This window comes from Camelus dromedarius, chromosome 8, assembly GCF_036321535.1.
Source record: "Camelus dromedarius isolate mCamDro1 chromosome 8, mCamDro1.pat, whole genome shotgun sequence".
Classification (NCBI taxonomy): Eukaryota; Metazoa; Chordata; class Mammalia; order Artiodactyla; family Camelidae; genus Camelus; species Camelus dromedarius.
Genome location: NC_087443.1, coordinates 65,331,587 through 65,351,744, shown reverse-complemented (window position 1 = coordinate 65,351,744; position 20,158 = coordinate 65,331,587). Strand labels below are relative to the sequence as shown.

General features: G+C 40.9%; 1 protein-coding gene across 2 annotated transcripts in view; it reads left to right on the top strand.

Annotated features, from left to right (window-relative positions):
• Positions 1–8,038: 8,038 nt before the first annotated feature.
• The window catches only part of XPNPEP1 (X-prolyl aminopeptidase 1), a 51,350-nt gene continuing 39,230 nt past the window's right edge, over positions 8,039–20,158 (top strand). For both annotated transcript variants that reach the window (XM_031461721.2, XM_064488398.1), the window contains exons 1-2: positions 8,039–8,164; positions 14,818–14,906. In XM_031461721.2, the coding sequence (XP_031317581.2) occupies positions 8,133–8,164; positions 14,818–14,906 (121 nt within the window). In that variant the 5' untranslated portion in view covers positions 8,039–8,132. The remainder of the gene's footprint in view (positions 8,165–14,817; positions 14,907–20,158) is intronic.

Below are 20,158 nucleotides of genomic sequence, written 5' to 3'. Positions count from 1 at the left end.
CACCATATTGTACATCAGTTCTCTAGAACTTACTTATCTTATAACTAAGATACCCTTTGATCAATATATTCTCTTCTCCCCAACCACCAGCCTCTGGTAACCACCATTCTACTCTGTTACTATGAATTCTACCATTTTTTTTTTCAGATTCTACATATTAGTGAGATCATGAGATATTTGTCTTTCTGTGTCTGGCTTATTTCACTTAATGTAATGTCCTTCAGGTTCATCCATGTCTCAAATTGGAGGATTTCCTTCTTTTTTTTTTAAGACTGAGTAATTGTGTATATAGACCACATTTCTTTTTGATTTATTCACCTATCGATGAACACTACTTAAGTTGTTTCCATATTTTGGCTCTTGTGAACAATGCTGAAATAAACATGGGAGTGCAGATATATTTTTGAGATTGTGATTTTATTTTTTGGGGTATATACACAGAAGTGAGATTGCTGGATCATATGATAGCTCTATTTTTGATTTTTTGAGGAAACTCCACACTATTTTTCATAATGACTATACCAATTTACATTCCCATCAATAGGATACAAGGGTTTCCTTTTCTCCACATCCTTGACAACACTTGTTATCTTTTTCTTTTTTTTTTTTTTTTTACAATGGCCATCATAACAGGTGTTAGGTGATATCTCATTGTAGTTTTGTTTCGTATTTTCCTGATGATTAGTGATATTGAGTAATTTTTCACATATCTGTTGGCTGTTTGTATGTCTTCTTTGGAAAAACCTCTATGCATGAGTTCCTCGTATGTCCCAAATGTCCATTTGAATGGATAAATAAAATGTGGCACATCCATACAAGGTAATATTATTCTGCAATAAAAAGGAATGAAGCACTGATACGTACTATTGCATGGATGAAACTTGAAAGTCTTATGCTAAATGAAAGAAGTCAGACACAAAAATGACATACTGTATGATTTCATTTATATAAAATGTTCAGAAGAGGCAATTCTACAGAGACAGAAAACAGATTAGTGGTTGTCTAGGGCTGGGGAAAATTGGAGCAATGATGCTCAAAGATAAGAGGTTTCTTTTTCAGGTGATAAAAATGTTCTGAAATTAGGAAGTGTTGATGGTTACACGGTGCTGTGAACATAGGGAAAAAACACTTCCTTGTACACTTTACATGGGTGAATTATAGGGTTTGTGAATTATATCTCAATGAAGCTATTTAAAAAAGAATAGTAAGGATAAAAATATGTACGTGAAGGAATGGATGAATAAAGAGTTAGACAAAGATTAGTGAGAAATAGGGGGAAAGAATGTTGCATGACTAGGTTAAGTTACTAATATATCTTCTTAGAGATTCTAATTGTACTCTGAGAGGGAGCTGCATTTAGCAGGCAAATTATGATTGGGGAAAGGGATGGTTAACAATCAGAAACTGTGATTTTCACTCTTGGCTATGGTCTTAAGCAGGGAATTGTTTTTCTGGTATTTTTATGCAGTGTTTTGAAGCTAGGCAGCCTGTTACTCTGTTTTTCAAGTTCGTTTGTTTGAGTTTGGCTGATTTGAGTTAGTGATGAAGATGCATTATGGCAAGGGACACTCATGACATCAGTACCAACAGGGCTGCCAAAACTCTGGAGGCTTTGCCAAGCCCTAGTGAGCTGCCCCATGCTTTACAAATCCAAATTGCAAAACAGAGGCGTGGAAGACTTGCTGGTCTGTGCTAAGTTCGGGGGATTCGGTGTTTAAGTGCCAAAGGTGAAAACATTCCAGCAAGAAGTAAGCGATTTAACTCAATTGCAAGGGCAATTTCAGTGGAGTTGAAATTCAGTCCCTGTTTTAGCAAATTCTCTAGGAGAAGGAATCACCACCTGGGATGTGTACAAGGGCCTTGCAGGTAAAATAGAAAGGACTCCATGGACAAATGGAGGGCTCCCTGTCTCATGTCAAAGGAGTAGCCCCTGCTCCATTCGTGCTGCTTATTGCTGCATAGGAGGAAGGACCAATGTTTATAAACCAACGTTCTGATTTTCCAAAATAAGTTGAGGATATGAATTTTTAAGTAGCGAAAATTTCCTCTTTAAATGTTGTTATCTATTTAGAATTTAAAAAATACCATGATCCACAGAATGGGAGAAAATATTTCCAAATCATATATCTGATGAGAGACTTGCATCTAGAATAAAGAATGCTTACAACTCAATAATAATAATTTAAAAATTCAACTTAAAAGTGGGCAAAGAATCTGAATAGATATTTCTCCAGTGAAGATATACAAATGGCTAAAGAACATATGAACAGAAGCTCAACATCGTTAGCTACCAGGGAAATGCAGATCAAAATCATGTAAGATACCATTTCATATTCACTAAGACGGCTAGAATCAAGAAGAAAAATAATAGTAAGTGTTGATGAAGATATGTAGACACTGAAATCCTCATACACTGCTGTTGGAAATATAAAAGGGGTAGCCACTTCAGAAAACAGTTCAGCAGTTCCTCAAAAGGTTAAACAGAGTGACCATATGACTCAACATTTCCATGCATTGGTTTATAATCAAGAGAAATGAAAACGTATGTCTACAAAAATCCTTGTACATGAATGTTCATAGTGGCATTGTTCACAATAACCCCAAAATGGAAACAACCCAAATGAATGAATGGATAAACATGATGTGAAATACTATTATATTCCATTATTGCATTATATTGCAATAAAAAGGAATCAAGTTCTACACCATGGATAAACCTTGAAAACATTATGCTAAGTGAAAGAGACCAGTCACAAAAGACTGTATATTGTAAGATTCCATTTATATGACACGCTCAGGAGAGGCGAATCTATAGAGACAGAAAGTAGATTCGTGGTTTCCTCAAGTAGGGAGGATGAAGGGAAATGGAAAGTGGTAGCTAAAGGGTGTAGGCTTCTTTTTGGGGTGATGAAATGTTCTAAAATTGATTGTGGTGATGGTTGCACAACTCTGTGAATATACTAAAAACCATTGAATTGCATACTTTAAATAGGTGCATTGTATGGTATGAGAAATATACTCAGAAAGCTGTTATGAAAAAAGAATACAGTGAGGGCCACAGAAAACATCTACCAGGCTGCCAACTTTAAGTCCTCTGACTAAGACTTGATCAAATGCACAGCAGGTCTGGAAGGGGCTGGTCAAATTCAAACTCTTAGGAAACCAGAGAAGCGGGTGATCTGCCAGGTCTAAAGTCACATGCCTTTTTAGTGGCAGAGCCAGGGCCAGAACTTGCCTCTTGACCTTGACATCTAGGCCATGCTACCTCTCTACAAAGCCCAGATTTCAAGGCATAGCCAGGAAGGGATGATAAGTCACCATCAGAAACAGTGGATAGGTTCTCTTTCCTTTGCTACATTTTACAAAGGTCCCTCAAAGACTTTGAGGGAGAGAAAGGGATAAAATATGGTAAAAAGAAATACTCCTTAAAGGAAGAGACAAACATAGTGCCTCCATATGCCCCCCCCCCCCTTTTTTTGTATAGCATGGGAGGGTGTGTGTGTGTTTAAAGTCCCTTACTCTGTATGTTTCTGATTCATTTACACTTAGCTCATCAATATGTTGCTTGTGCGAGAACATCTGATGTCCAAGAAACCCTCTGGGCCTCCTTAAGCGTTTTTTCTTTTCTTTCTTTTTTTTTTTCAACCAGAGAACTGAACTTTGCCAAGAGTAAATGGAACTCAGATATCAAAGGTCTGAGTTCAGTTTTCATTGAAGACAAAGGGTGAGTGGATTCTGAACTGAGCCAAATGCATTCTCCCACCCTTAATTTACAGTACATTGTTTTGGCAGACTCTACAATCCTGAAAGTTGGCTTTTCTTTTCTAATTCCTTTCTAGGGTGTAACCACAAGCCTATCTTTCAGTTAACTTTACAGAAAATAGGACCATATTATAACAATTTATGAGAGCCTCACTCATCACTGTTCCTATAACTATCAATTTTATTAGAACAAAGTGAAATGTTTGAAAAGGTTAAAACCATCCTCTAAAGTTATAATTTTGTATAATAGCCTACAAGAATCTCTATTTTTTCTGTCCTGTTATCTCGGGGTTTATTAAAATGGATGTTACCCTCTACCCCCAATAGATGGTCAGGCTATCAATATCAGTTATCAAGTTGAATACTGGAGGACTAATATTGCTTGTGGTACTCAGATTTGAAGGATGCAACAGGCTCCCCATTCTCTATTCAAAGGAGAAAGGGTCAGAGAAATGATTAGAACTTTGAGTTTCTTTTAAATTTAAAAAAAATTTCAAAAAACCCCAAAGAAGCAGAGGAAAATTAAGATCATTCCAAATTCTCCCACCTTGAGATAAGCATCGTTAATGTTTTGTGGATCTTTTTCCTTTTATTCTAAAAAAAATCTATATTATATAGATTTATGTATATAGATATATATACATAGTATATATACATATACATATATACATAGTATAGATATATGTATACATAGAATTATAAAAATTGAGTATTACATTGTTTTGCTATCTATTTTTTCCATTTCTTAGTTCATGGTTTTTGAATACAAATATATCTACCTCATGCATAAAATTCAGCTGTACAGATGGATCATAACTTACTGAAGTAATTCAGTGAGGAGTCTTTTGCTTGCAAGTGACAGAAAATCCATGTCAAATGGACTTAAACACAAAAGGAAATTTTTTGGCTGACATCTGAAAAGTCCAGTGGGAGATCTGGTTTTAGGCATGGCAGGATTCAGGGCTCAAATGATATTGTGAGGTTTCTGCTTCTCCTCCTCTCTGCTCTGCCCTCGGTAGCTTTGGTGTCGCTCACATGTTGCATGCAAAGGCAGCAGTTCCAGAGTACAGGTGTCCTGGTTCTTGCCTGGCAAAGGAGAACAAGGCTCTCTTCTGGCACTCACCATGGAAATTTCGTGGCACTGGTTCCAAAGCAGTTTTTGAGCCTATCACTGTGGCTTGTACCCGGGTCATGATGGACTCCTGGAATTCAACTATTTCACCAAATAACAGGCTGAGAATGAGAGATGGAAGAAACGATGGGTCCTCAGAGGGAAATAGGAGGATGGTTACCAGGAAGATAAATGAATGTTGTGTGGCCAAAATAGCAGCTCCACAATTCACACACTTGGATATTTAGAACTCATTTGGTATTGTTTCCTAAGGCTTTTGTAACAAACTACCACAAACTGGGTGGCTTAAACAGAAATGTTTTGTCTCACAGTTCTGGAGGCTGGAAGTCCAAGATCATGGTATCCTCAGGGTTGGTTCCATCTGAGGGCCATGAAGGAAAATCTGTTCATGCCTCTCTCCTAGCTTCTAGTGGTTTGCTGGCAATCTTTGGGGTTCCTTGGCTTGTAGATGTATCGCCCTGATTTTTGTTTTCATCTTCACATGGCATTTCTTCTGTGTCCAAATTTCCTTTTTTTTAAATAAGGACACCAGCAATTTGGATTAGGGGTCCACTCTACCCCAGTGTGATCTCATCTTAACTAATTACATCTATAACAACCCTATTTCTGAATAAGATCACATTTTGAGGTACTGGGGGTTGAGTCTTCAACGTATGGATTTTGGGAGGACACAATTTAGCCCATAACATTTCCACACACTTAATGTTTCTAGCTACCTTTAAAAACCATCCAGTCTGAGTTTGAATGATGAATCCAATTGCCTCTCTTTTTCCACGGTGTGGACTAGGAGGTTGGGTGAGGTAACCTCTAGGGTCCTTTCCATATAGTTTAGTGATTAAGTGTTTGGGAGGTAGGAATCCATCCTGCTGCCTGAATGTATTCCACAATCCAACCACTTACAAGCTTGTGGTCTTTGGGCAAGTGACTTAACCTCTGCAACTCTGTCTCCTCAACCAGGAAAATGAGGATTACAGTTCTTTACTCACTGGGTTGTTGTGGGCTAGGCATATAGCACTCAGTAAATGTCAGTGTGACTGTCCCACCTCTTCAAACATGTGAGGACCGCAGAACTGCAGAGCCAGGAGAGAAGCCTGACATAACCCCAGTGTTCTTCCCCTCTGGTGATAATTCGACTCAGTAATTTCTCCCTGAGGTTCTCCTGAAAGACATTCAAGAAGGGGAGAGGTGCTTTGTTATCCTGAAAACAGAAATTCAAATCTGGTTCAGAGAACACAAAGTATTTCTCTTTCTCCCCTAAAGCCAGATGTGATAAATCCTGAGCAGACTCCTAGGCGATGTGATTACGAAATACCTGTTCCCCTGAGGTCCCATTTATCTGTCTCTCTGACATCTCCTTTTTTTTCCTCACAACTTGATCTTTCCCACCATCTTTCAGATGTGGGCTGGAACCAGTCACTTTATTTACAATCTTGTTGTTGTTTTATTTTTGGCTCCATAACTTTGGGGAAATGGAACAGATGTCTGCTGCCTTCCAAGGCGCCACATCTTTTAGTTATTTTGTATGTTTCTACAGGCCCTAATTTAGCTGGTCTAAATGCTTATTGAGTAACAACTAGAACTCTGAGCTCTTGCAGGCAGCAGAACCTATCTGATCTAGGTGTATCAGGTCTTTACCAAGGTCAAAGCAAGAAGTGTAGATCGCTTTTAAAAACGTGGTCACTTTCATTTACCAATATTTCTGAAGTCCTGACACTGTGTCGGGTGCTGTTCTAAGCTGTTCTAACCAGGGTAATAACAATGAACAAGAGAGCCACCATCCCTACCCTCAAGTACTGCAAATTCTGGGGACATTCATTCATGCAGAAAATATGTAATGAGAATTTAGTACATGTCAGGTATTACTCATCATTAAACAACACAGACACAGTTCTTGCGCTGATGGCTATGGTGTGTGTGCGTGTGTGTGTGTACATGTGTGTTTGTGTGTGTACATGTGTGTTTGTGTGTGTGTGTGTATGGTGGTAGGGTGGAATACCATACATATAAATACATCTTTTCATCATGTTAAAAGGTGATAAGTGCTATGGAAAAAAACAGACCAGGGTAAGGGGGAATAGGACTGTTGGGGAGTGGTTTACAATTTTAAATAGGGTGATCAGGGTGGGTCTGCTGAGAAGGTGATACTTGAGCAAACACTTGAAGGCAAGATGAGGGATGGGTGAGGAAGGGAGCCAGATATTTGGGGGAAGAACAGGTGCAAAGGCCCTGAGGCACGAGTATGCCTAGCTTTTTCAAGAATAGCAAGGCCAGTTAAGCTGGAGCAGAGTGAGCAGTGTGAGAACAGAAGGAAATGGTTAGGGGCAAATCAAGCAGAAGTTTTAGCAGGAGTGAAATGAGGAAAAAGGAACCATCAGAAGGTGCTAAGCAGAGCAGGGACATGATTTCAGACTTCAAACGACTGACCTGGCTGCTGTGTTTAGGCTACACTGTGCAGGTGCCTGTGGCATCAGGCAGGCCAGTGTAATCAATCACAAGGGTGAGGCATCAGTGACGCAGACCAGAGAGAGGACAGGTGAGGGTGATGAGAAGTGGTTGGATTAGGGATCTGTTTTGAAAACGGGGCCAGCACGGTCTTCTAACAGATGGATGTGAGGTGTGAGAGGAGGCAGGGATACCTCCCAGATCTAGCCACTGAGTGACATGGCGAGAACTGGGGTTTTGTCTTGGTGTGTTGGGCCAGGAGAGCCGTTCGCATGTGTTAAGTTTGAGATGACTAATAGCTGTCCAAGTGGAGAGAGCAGCTGGATTTTGAAGCTGCCTGTATAAGTGGCTTTGGGGATACCTCTTAAGCCTCAGGCCGTGAAACTCTACTGAGACACTCCCAGAACTGGCCACGTCCTCCTCCTCTCTGCCCTCCTAAAGGCTGGACCATCCCTGAAAGTCAGCTCATCGCGCCACAGCCCCTTCCGCCGACAAAGCCCTTCTTTTTCCTCTTCGGGGAATGGCGAGAAAAATGAACAGAAATGACGCGCTGCGGTACGGCCTCCACCCCCTCACTCGCCGCAGGGAGAGAAGCAGTGCGGGCTGGGGTGGGAACGCAGACCGGTCCCGGGCGGATGGGCGGGGCCCGAGGGTGGGCGGGGCGGCGGCGCGAGCGCACGCCACAGAGAGGGGCGTGGCTGGCTCCGCGCGCGCTGGTCTCCTTCCCTCCTGCGGGTCCGCGGATGATCAGCTGGTCTGCGCTCCCCTGACGTGGGCCGGGGCACGTCACCGCCGAATGGCAGCCTCCAGAAAGGCACCGCGAGTAAGGTGAGGCGGCTCTGCCGGGGAGCCGGCGTCCGGGCAGCGCGCGGCCCTCCGGTCCTGGGCGCACTTATTGCACCCGGCGGGGCAGGGACGAGCGGATGAGCAGCTGCAGGCGGCACACCGCAGTCAGGCGCCGGCGGGGGATTGCCATAGTCCCCCGGGCGAGAGCAGGGGAGGGAGCCTTGCAGCTGGGCAAGTACCGGTTCGTTTCTGGCGGGGCCGCGGGCACCCCAGGGCAGCCGATCTGGGTCTCTGGACCAGTGTGTGTGCGGAGCTGCAGCCCCCGGCCCGAGGGGCTGTGGCCATCGCCGCCCCCTCCCCGGCCCGGTGAGAAGGCCCCTCTGTGGCAGGAAGTTGCAGGAAGTTGACCCCTCCTGGCTTCTCCTGGGGTCTGGGGAGGTGGGCGAGCCCCTGCCCTCGCTCCTCTTCCCTGGGAATCTAATCCTTAAATTACAACCCTGACAATATGACACCTGCAATTCGCCTTACTGATCTGTCACAAGGATAGGCAGCCGCGGGCCCTTCCCCACCCAAATGGTTTCAGAAGCTGTAGAAGGGAATACTTAGGCATAATCTCCAGGAAAATCTCACCAGTAACCTGCTTGGGGTTCTCCCTGCATCCAGGGAGGTGAGAAGGATAATCCCCTGGTCTCACATTAAACAGGTTTCAGCCTCTTCTTCCCCTGCAACTGGGGTATACTTATCAGAGCACCTAGCAAAATGGGAGAGGGAGAGAGAGATACATTGAGAGTTCACAAAGGCCAGAAGCCAGACTCCCTGGCAGTACAGACGGGGTAAGCCATCCTCTGACCAGCTGAGACTTGGCAGCGTGGCCAGGCTCACTTGCTGAACACAGACCATGGCTTGTGCTTGTGTTTGTGAGTGGACAGATCCCAAGTCGACCTTGACTCGGGCTTGGCCTTGCTAAAGCATGTTAGGGGTGAGGAGAGAACCTGCCCTGCCCTTTAGAAGCAGGATGTGTGAGGTCTGGCCAACCTGCATGGGGAAGGAGCTGTCTGTGTGTTAAGTGCTGGCAGTGGGGTCAGGCAGGTGGATAATGAGTTAGGCCCTAGGCTTACAAGTAGTCTTTAAGGACCGAGTTGGTCTTTACTGGATTCGTAGGATCACAACATTTTAGGGGCAGAAAGGTCGTTCAGCTGATAGAGCCTCCTTACCTTGCACAAGAGGCTGCTTAGAGGCTGAAAGAAGGGAGGCCATTTGCCTCAGTTGCCTTCCCTAGTGGCAGAATTTCAGTGCTATTCAGTGTAAACATGACTCAGTTTAGGTGATGGGAACTGAACTCAAATTGACTTGGATACAGAAGGATTGAGCTGGCTTCCGGTGCAGCTGACCAGCACTGGCATCTTGTCTCGCACCTCTTGGTTCTTGTTTCTTCAGTGTTGGCTTCATTCTCAGGCAGACTTTCCTCTTTGGCAGATTATGATAGTTCTAGTCTGACAGCCCTTTTACCTAATGGTTGGAGCAGAAGTTCCAGATCTGATTTTCACTGGGCTGATTTGTTCCTTATGTCCATCCCTGAACCTGTCATTGTGGCTGGAGGGATAGATTGTGCAGGCCTGGGTCCCAGAACTTGGTGGGTGAGTGGGTAAGACTCGTTTCAACTCTGTGGACTGAAAATGCGGAAGAGACAGTCTCAGAAGGAAAACCAAGGTGCTCTGATCAAAAGAAGGGAGGGAAGGATTCTGGGTAGGCAAAACAACATTGTCCACCTTCTTCTTCACCCTTGAACTTGTTCCATTCTACCCCTGTCTCACCTCACAGGACGTGACTGAGCATCTGGATCCCTTTTTGTCCCATCCTGAGTGATAGATATGTATGATTCTCATCATGGACTGGGGGACGGGGAAGGGTAACAACCCTGCTGGGATTTCTTTAAAAAGAGAAAGGGAGAAAAATGCGCCATAAGCAGCTTATAAGAAGATTGAATAGGAAGTTCTCTGCTTGCTTCTTTCCTCTTACCCACCTCATGGCACATCATGTCATTGAGAAGGTGTAGGCTGAAGAAGTCATGGAAAGGGGAGGAGCACCGAGCTGGAAGTTGGGAGTCCTGGCCTCTAGTTCTAGACTAACTCTGTCATCGAATAGCTCTGAGATCTGGAGCAAATTGTTTGATCTCTGCTTCTCAGTTTCTTTCTAGAGGAAGGAGCTGAGTTGGATGGTTCCTGAAGTATATTCTAGATCTAACATTTAATGATAACCTTGCTTTGACTGAGAGCCCGAGAGTGTGTCTGTCCAAGTAAGTGAAAGGTGGATGGATCTTGGACTCTGCAGAGACCAGGAGCATGACAACTGTAATATGTAGCTGCTTTGTGGCTCCTTTGATCCTTACAGGAAGGTGGAGGTGGTGATGCTCCAAGAGAGCCTGAACTCAACCTCTCTGTGAGCATCTCCTGTTAGACCTGATTTCTGGTCTTGGCTTTGCAGCTACTGATGTGTATGGCCTGTGGCAAGTTATCTTTGTTTCATCTCTTGTAAAGTGAATGAATAGGGCTACTTCTGAATAACCTCCCTCCAGCTCTCTTGTTCTCTGTGTGAATTAGTCACTGGCACCAGTTAAATTTGAGTATATAGAGAAATTGACTTCCGTGGCTCACCATCTTGTAAATGTGCATATGAAGTCAAGGGAAATCAGGTGAGAATATGACTTGTATCTCTGTCCAAGAAAAAGAGGTTTCTGGCTTTTTAAAATATTAGGACAGCTTTATTGAGATATAATTCATGTACCACACAATTCACCTATTAAATAGTACAATTCAGTGGTTTTGAGAATATTCCCAAAGTTGTACAACCATTACTACAATCAATTTTAGAACATTTTAATCTTCGCCAAGAGAAACCTGTGTACATATGCAGTCACTCCTCATTTTCCCAACTCCACCCCAGGTCTAGGCAACCACTAATCTACTTTCTGTCTCTGTGGGTTTGCCTGAATGCTGCGTATGGAATCATATAATTATATGGTCTTTGACTGGCTTTTTTCACTTGGCATAATTGTTTTCCAGGTTTACTATGTTGTAGCCTGTATCAGTGATTATTTCTTTTTATTGCCAAATAATATTCCATTGTATGTTTAGACCACTTTTATTTATCCATCGGTTGATGGACATTTGGGTTGTTTCTAATTTTTGGATATTATGAAGAACGCCATTATGAACATTTGTGTACAAGTTTTTATGTGGAGTTATATTTTCAGTTTTCTTTGGTATACACCTAGGAGTGGAATTGCTGGGTCATAGGTTAACTCTGTTTTTAACCTTTTGAGAAATGCTGGGCTGTGCTCCAAAGCCACTATACCGTTTTACATTCATACCAGCAATGCCTGAGTGTTCCAGTGTTTCCACATCCTTGCCCATACTTGTTATTGTCTTTTTTTTTTTTTAATTATAACGTTCTTAGTAGATGTGAAGTGGTATATCTCATTGTGATTTTGATTTGTATTTCCCTAATGAATAATGATGTTGAAAATCTTTTCATGTGATTGTCGGCCATTTGTATGTCTTCTTAGGAGAAACATCTATTCAGAACCTTTGACCATTTAAAAATTGTAGTATTTGTCTTTTTATTGCTGAGTTGTGGTAGTCCTTTATATACTTTGGATACTAGAATCTTACCAGATATTTGAGTTGCAAATGCTTTTTCTCGTTTTATGGGTTGTCTTTTCACTTTCTTTATGTTATCCTTTGAAGCACAGAAGTCTTTAATGAAGTCCAGTGTATCTGTTTTTCTTTTACTGCTTGTACTTTTGATGTCATATCTAAGAAATCATTGTCTAAGTCAAGGTCAGTCAGATTTAAGCCTGTGTTTTCTCCTAAGAAAACACTTATGTCAGTGATTCATTTTGAGTTAATTTTTGTACATGGTGTGAGGGTAGAAGTTCAACTTCATTATTTTACATGTGTATATCCAGTTGCCTTAGTATCAGTTGTTGAAGAATTATATTTTCCTCCTTTATATTTGAATGATATCCTTGTAGAAAATTAATTGACAGTAAATATGAGGGTTTATTTTTGAATTTCATTTTATTGATCTGTGAGTCTGTCCTTACGCCAGTACCACACTGTCTTGATTACTGTGGTTTTCTTAGTTTTGAAATCAGGAAGTGTGGATCCTTCAGCTTTGTTCTTTCTCATGATTGTTTTGGTTATTCTAGATTGCTTGCATTTCCATATGAGTTTAGGATCTACTTGTCAGTTTCTACCTAGAACTTAGCAGGAATTTGATAGGGATTGCATTGAATCTGTAGATTATTTTGGAGAGTTTTGCCATTTTGACACTTTAAATCTTCCCATCCATGAATGTGGACTATCTTTCCATTATTTGTCTACTTCAATTTCTTTCAACAATGTTTTGTAATATTCAGAGTGTAAGTTTTACACTTCTTTTGTTAAATTTATTCCTAGATATATATTGTTTTGATGCTGTTATAAATGAACTTTTTGTAATTTCGTTTTTGGATTGCCCATTGCATGTATATAAAAATACAATCGATTTTTATATATTAATTTTGTATCCTTCAATCTTGATGTGCTTGTTTATTAGTTCTAATTACGTGAATTCTTTAGGATTTTCTACATTCAAGATAATGCCATTTGCAAATAAAGACGATTTTACTTCTCTTCTAATCTGGATGCCTTTTATTTCAGTTTCTTGCCTAATTGCCCTGGTTAGAACCTCCAGCACAGTCTTGACTAGAAGTAGCAAGAGTGGACATCTCTGTCTTGTTCCTGATCTTAGGGAAAAGGCATTCAGCCTTTTAACATTAAGAATGATGTTAGCCATGGATTTTGTAATATTCTTGATCAGGTTGAGAAATTTCTCCTTTTCTAGTTTATTGAGTATTTTTATCATGAAGGGGTCTTGGATTTTGTCAAATGCTTTTTCTGTGTCTATTGAGGTGATTATGTAGTTTTTGTCCTTTATTATGTTGATATTGTGTATTGCATTAATTTTCATACTTTGAACCAATCTTGCATTCCTGGGATAAATCCCACTTGGTGATGGTGTATGATCCTTTTTATATCTTACTGGGTTCAGTTTGCTGGTATTTTGTTGAGGATATTTCATTTATATTTATAAGAAATACTGAGGTATCTTATTTTTTAATGAAAGAGTATATGCTTCCTCCAGTAAGGAACATTCATTCTGTCCAAGGAAATTAAAATAGCAGCCATCTGAGAGCAGGCCTGGAGTGGCTGGTAAAAATGTCTGTTTCCCTGGTTCTGGCTGTGTGGTGGACTGAAGACATAAAAATGTGGTAAAATTATAACAAAACTATCTTTACGTTCATAACTGAATAAAATCTAAAACCCTTTCTATAGCCAACAACAGACTCCTTGTTGCCTCTCTGATCTTGTCTCCCAACCACTTACTTCCTGTGGTCTGACACAAATCCATACCACGGTGGCCTTCTTGCTTTTCTTCAGGTGTACCATGCATACTCCTGCCTTAGGGCCTTTGCACTTGCCATTCCCTTTTCTGGAATATTCTTTCCCTAGACATCTACATGGCTTGATCCCTCACTTTTTTTTTTATTTTTTAGGTCTCTGCTAAAGTGTCATCTGTCCGCAAGGAGGTCTTGCCTGGCAACCCCATATAAAATAATCTTTTTCCTTAGTTCTCTGACATTGTCTTCCCCTTATCCTGCTTTACTTTTTTTCATAAAACACGTACTCACCTGATGGATTGTATTCTTGTGTCTGTTGCCTCTCCTCTTGTATACCCACCCCCCAGCATCCTCCACCTGCCTCCCTCACCATGTAAACTTCTTGAGGTCAGAGATGTTATCCGTTTTATTCACTGTTGTGTCTAGAATAGAGCCTGGATTATAGAAGAGTCTCAATAAATATCTGCTGACTGAACGGGCTTGGAAGAAAGAGAAGTCCTCAGGTGCCAGAAATGAAGGGGAATTTAAAGCCTGCATGACAGCTGGGAGATTATCCAATGCTATAGGCCTTTTCTGTTGGGGTCCAGGGCATCAGACTATCCTCAGATGGGGACAGGAGACTTGTGTGTAAATCTCCTAGCTAAGAAATTAAAGTGAAAATTAGTCTCAGAAGCAAACAACAGTGACAGTGGTGCTTGTACAGTCCAGGATATGTCTCATTCTCATAGATGAAATAGTCTGAGTCTATAAGAAAAGGAATGATTCACCAAGAGGGAGCCGGCAGACTTAGCAAACTTGAGGATTACTGTTCCAGGGCCTTCTAATGGAGGGTCTGAAATCATTTATAAAATAAGGACCCCAAATAAAGCTAAAAGAGGGAACAGAAACCATAGTGAAGGAATAGGACACCGTGAAGAAAGGACAGGCAAATTTGAAAAAGAACCAAATAGAGCTGTACATGTGAAAAATGGTCATTGCAAATAAAATATTTTTAGACTAGTTAAACAGGAGATTAGACATAGCTGAAGAGAATTCATGAATTAAAGGCTGGGACTGAGATGGTTTACCTGCCATGGTAATGTTTTATCTGCAAATTTTATCTGAAACTTACTTATATCATCACTGATATGGGGTGAATTTTTCTGACTCATGAAGAAACATTGCTAAGTCAAGTTGATGTTCCTCTCTGACTAAGCCTTACCACGTTTACTAAGGTCAAAGTCTGCAGTATCCTGTTCTTTCTCTTCCCTAGGGCGAATTACCAGGATTTTCAGCTGAAAAACTTAAGAATAATTGAACCCAACGAGGTGACAAACTCAGGAGACCCAGGTGTGGAAACAGGTAATAATTTTGCCCATTACTTAGATGGAACATCTCCAGAGGATTTTAGGTCCTCCACCCCAACCTCAAGTTGGAGAGAGAAGAGAGGGTAAGGGATTAATAATTGGTCGTGGTTGGAGGTGAGGGGATGTATATCTGGAAATTAAAAACCAACCATTTTGTCTCTTGGCTTTCTGATTTGGTTATTGTTCATATATATATATATATATGTATAACTTTTTTTTGGGTAGTAATTTAGAGAATTATGATTTTTTGCATTTCCTGTTCCTGGGGTGGTGGTGGTGATAGAGATAGATTGCTATTGAAAAAGTCCTGTTCTAATTTTTCTAATTTCTCACATAGTCCTTTATTGACAGCTTTAGAGATCAGCTTTCAATTTTCATCATAAGGCTATGAAATAAGAAAAGGTTAATGTGTTATTGTGCATTATAAATTGAATGTGCATTCAGGAAAAATTTTGGGGGAAAAATTTCTGGAACCATATCCTCTTCCCAGAACTGGTTAGTTATATTGTTGGGTTGCCAGAAACCTGAATTATGAAAAGCGGTGTATTTCTATATTTCTATCCCATGTGAACCAGGGCTTTTTTGTGGACTACCTAGGAGAACTAGAACACTTCCTTCTGGTTGACTGAAAAAAATCAATCCCATGAAGCACATAAGAAACTAACCATAACTAACCTGTCTTTGGAAGATCAATGCTGTAGCTGCATGCAATTTTAGGTCATTTTGCTTTAAAAATATAGATGTATCCAACACATTTCAGGAGGGAAGAGAGGAAGGAAAGGCAAAAAGAGGAAGTAGGAAAGGGAAAAAATGATAGAATCATTGAATTTGGAGTTTTAAGAGAATTTCACTCTTTTTATTACATGTGAAGAAACAGAGGTTCAGGGAGCTTCAGTTGTCTGAGGCTGCAAATCCTAGCTGGAAACTGGAACCCACTTGTTTTGACTCCTTTGGTCTTAGAATGCTTTAAGAGAACCTCCGTTATGTCCTCTAGATAATAGGATATAACAGCATGGCTTGGGAATTGAATAGACCTTGGGCCCTGGTCCTGATGATCCAGTTGACTTGGGCAAGTACTTAACTCCTGTTTCTTTATCTGTAAACTGGGCCTGCTGAAACTTCCCTGGGGGGATTATTGTGAGAATTAACCACTAATGTATGTAAAGCTCTTGGCCCTCGCTCAGCAGTGGGACAGAGGAACAAACCACCATCTCTAAAGCTGTTGACGCTGGAAGAGCAGCTTGGCATCTGTGCAAGTGTTAAGGTGCTGAAATTGGAGTAAACCAGCCCCTTCTATTCTTATAACAAGGCATGTAGGAATCCCAGCTGGTGCTTCAGACCCAGATTCAAATAATATTTCTTGAGCTTCTACAATGTACCAGATGCTGTGCTTGGTGCTTTCACGCACGTTGTCATATTGGATTCTTCTAGCCACCCAGTGAGGTAGACAGGATGTGCTCTTCAGGTACTTCCAAGTAGTGAAAAGTCTTTTGTGATAAAGGCTAAAGATTTGGGAACTTATTTTAAAAGCAGACCTACATATGCAAGAGACTTTTAAATGAGTCATTCTTTTTAAAGCATGATTTAAAAATACCTGGCAATGTATGGGCTAATTTTACATCATGGACTAGGTTTGTTGCTCTTGGCTCCCTACTACCCTGCACACCCTGATTAGCTCTTGGCTGCTTCTAACATTTCTGAAAAGTAATGGGATGTGGAATGAGCAGATGCTATAATACAGCATTCTCTAGGATCCTAGCTTTCTTTCATGAAGATTCATTACTGTTTATTGTATTGAGTCTGAAAAAAATCACAGACACAAAGCTGTGATACTCATTCAACCATCTTTGAGTGAATGTCTGCACATGTTAGGTGCTGGGCGAGAGACACTGATTCACAGATGAAGATGACATGGTCCCTGCCTTAAGGAGAAACAATGTATATGCCTATTGCACCAATGATCACATTGCTTTCCTAGTTAGTTGTGTATCTAACTCTCATAATTGCAAACACAACATTAACTATGTGCCAAGCTCTGTTTCTAAGTGCTTTGTGTATAGTAGCCCATTAGGCCTCATAAAATTTACCCTGTGAGGCTCACCAGCCATGATTTTCACCTCTTCCATCTTGACTGTTATTTCATCTGCTGCCACTTCAGTGACTGGGTCTTTTAATTGTACCTGCTTTGTCTCCTCCTCAGCTCTAGCCGTTCACCCATTCCATTACTTTTGGCCTGTTGTTCTTGTGGCCACAGCTACCTCAGCCACCTTTGCCCACCTCCTTGGCAGCCGCCTCCACTGCCACAGCCTGTCCATTGCCTCAACCACTGCCTGTTGCTTTCTTCTTCCCTTTGTTGATGCTGCCACTGCCCCTTACCACATCCTAACTATTGGTTGTGGTATTGGAAGTTCTTTCATTGAGTCTCATATAGGTGACAAGAAAGTGGCTGCATCAGACTAGGGACACCAACCAAATGTGAAGGGTGTGAAGGATAAGGAAGGAAGGAGCCAGGAGGTGTTAATAGTGGGGAGGGGGGCAGGTGGCATTGTGGAGGGAGGTATGAAGATGCCACTTTAGTGGAGTGAAACTGATGATGCTGGTAATTCTGAGCAGGCCAGCTGAGAGGAGGAATGTAATGATGAGGCAAGAGATGGTGATGAAGGTCAGAGTGTGGTGGTGAAGAGGCAGGTTGTGGTGACCAGGAAGCAGACAATGTCTTTGACCTGCTCCATTTTGCCTTTGATGGTTTTCAGTTTGTAATTGAGGATTTTGTTCTTGCCATTGGTTCTGTTGACTTTATTGATGAAGTCAGTATCCGTTACTATTACATTACATATTACATATTACAGTATCAGTTACATACTGCAGTCAGCGCTGTCAACACCCAGTCAGTACCATCAAAATCGTTAAGTCGGAATGTGCCCAAATAGAAGCCAAATTCTATAAGGAAATTAATGATCTTGAAAGAAAATATATTGGCTTCTATCATATAGTTGCTTTTTAAAATTCCAGATGCTCAGGCTGTGTTCCAGACTAATTAAAGAAGTTCCCCAGGTAGTTCTCATGTGCAGCCAAGGTTGAAATACTGCTTCAAGGGATGTCTACGTTTCTGCTTGAGTTTTTAAAATGTTAACTTGCTCAGAAATATGGTTTGGAAACAGAAATCTATTCTGAAGCTCCTGAAAGATGTCGTAATAAAGTTTTTAGATGCTGGCAAGCTTATAAGTTCACTATAGGCTTCATTTTGAACCCAATGGAGATACTGACATATAAATTTAAGTCGGATTAGATACTTCTGTTCTCTTTTTTTTTTCAGGTAGGTAAGAAATTGTAGGCTCAGTAGATCAGACAACAGCAAAAGATGTCCCTTGGAAAAGTATTCAGAAGCAGCTGTACTGTAGGCAACATGGACGTATTTGAATCATGAATAGGACCATTTCCAGTGACTCTCTCTTTGAGTACTTCTCTTTTTCAGGGGCTTCTGAGATAGAGCCCTGAGGTTGGCTACTGAACCTGCCCTTGCAGATTATGAATAAAATAGGGCACTTTTTCAGTGAGTCCCAAGATTAGCATGGTACCTCATAGAGGAATCTATTGAAGATAACTGAGGCATTTATAGCCCAAGGTGCTGGTGATGATGGAGAAGCAGCTGATAAAAATGTTAAAGAACCAAAAAAAGGATCCACACCTAGCAGAGTACAAGCCACAGTGAGTCAGAGTGTGAATTCCTGAAGATAACCTAGTGCAATTCTCTGTTGCTTACAGCATTGTGCATTAGGATGTTTTTGGTTAAATCAAGTACTTTTTATTTGTCTGAAAAATGGCTGGCAAAATCTGAAACAATGACAACACCAACTGCTGGCTAGGATGTAGACCAGTAGGAACTTGCATTCATTAATTGTGGGAATGTAAAAATGGTACAGCCAATTTAGAAGACTTTCTGGTGGCTTCTTACAAAACCAGATATACTCTTAACCATATGATCCCAGCAATTGCCAAAACTTGGAAGCAACCAAGTTGTCCCTCAGTTTGTGAATGGATAAATAAACCATGGTACATCCAGACGATGGAATGTTATTCAGCACTAAAAAGAAATGGACTATCAGGCCACGAAAAGACATGGAAGAATCTTAAATGCATATTGCTAAGTGAAAGAATCTGAAAAGGTTACTTACTATATGATTCTAACTGTATGACTTTCTGGAAAAGGCAAAACTATAACCTATTAAACCATCATAATAGGTACATGTCATTATACATTTGTCAAAGCCTATAGAATGTACAACACCAAGAGTGAACCCTAATGTAAACTATGGACTTTGGGGGATCATGATATTTCAGTGCAGTTCATCAGTTGTAACAAATATACCGCTCTGGTGGGGGGTCTAGCTAGTGAGGGAGGCTGTGTGTATGCTGGGGCAGGGCAGGTATGTGGGAACTATCTGTACTTTCTCTTCAATTTTGCCATGAACTTATAACTGCTCTAAAAAATAAAATTATTTAAAATTGAGTTGGAAAAACTCATTATTCTATTTTAAATTCTACTATTTTAGTTTTGTGCCAATATATGGGATGTAGTAAAAATTTTTTGTGTAGTTGTTTTGTTATGTACTCGTGGGACTCTAGCTGTGATATAGTTATCTGTCTGTCTGTCTGTCTCTATCTGTATCTATATCATATGATTTATGATGATAGATTTAGTATGATTTATCAGAACTGTTCACTGATGTCAGTATTTGTCGAGAAAAGGTTTTTTTTGAAGAACCAACTAAAGTTTTAAAGTCAGCTTGCATCATCTGTGCCTTGATCACATAGAAATAGTCTCTTGTACTCACTGAGAAGCAATACTCTTTGATTTTGATTACTTGAAATTAGTAAAAGTTTAAGGATTTCTAGTAAGACTACATTTAATGTTCCTAACATTTTCTTTTTAATGATTTTTTTAGTACTGTTTCTATTTTGTATTTTCTAGAGCTGTTGACCCCAGTTCTAGTTTTATTGGGATGATAGGCTCCTTGGGATCCCTGGGGCTTTTGGGGGCTCAGTTTGAAAACCCTGGATCCATTCCGATCCCACCGTATTTTAGAGAGGAGATCATGGAGCACTGCTAGCCTGTTGCCCTTCTCCCCGAGGTCGTACACTAGAGCACATGACTTAACACTTTTGACTTCTAGTGGACTAAGCTTCCTGCTCCAAATCTGTGCCTGTCTATTTAACAAAAATATAAAACTTCTTTTAAAGCCATCA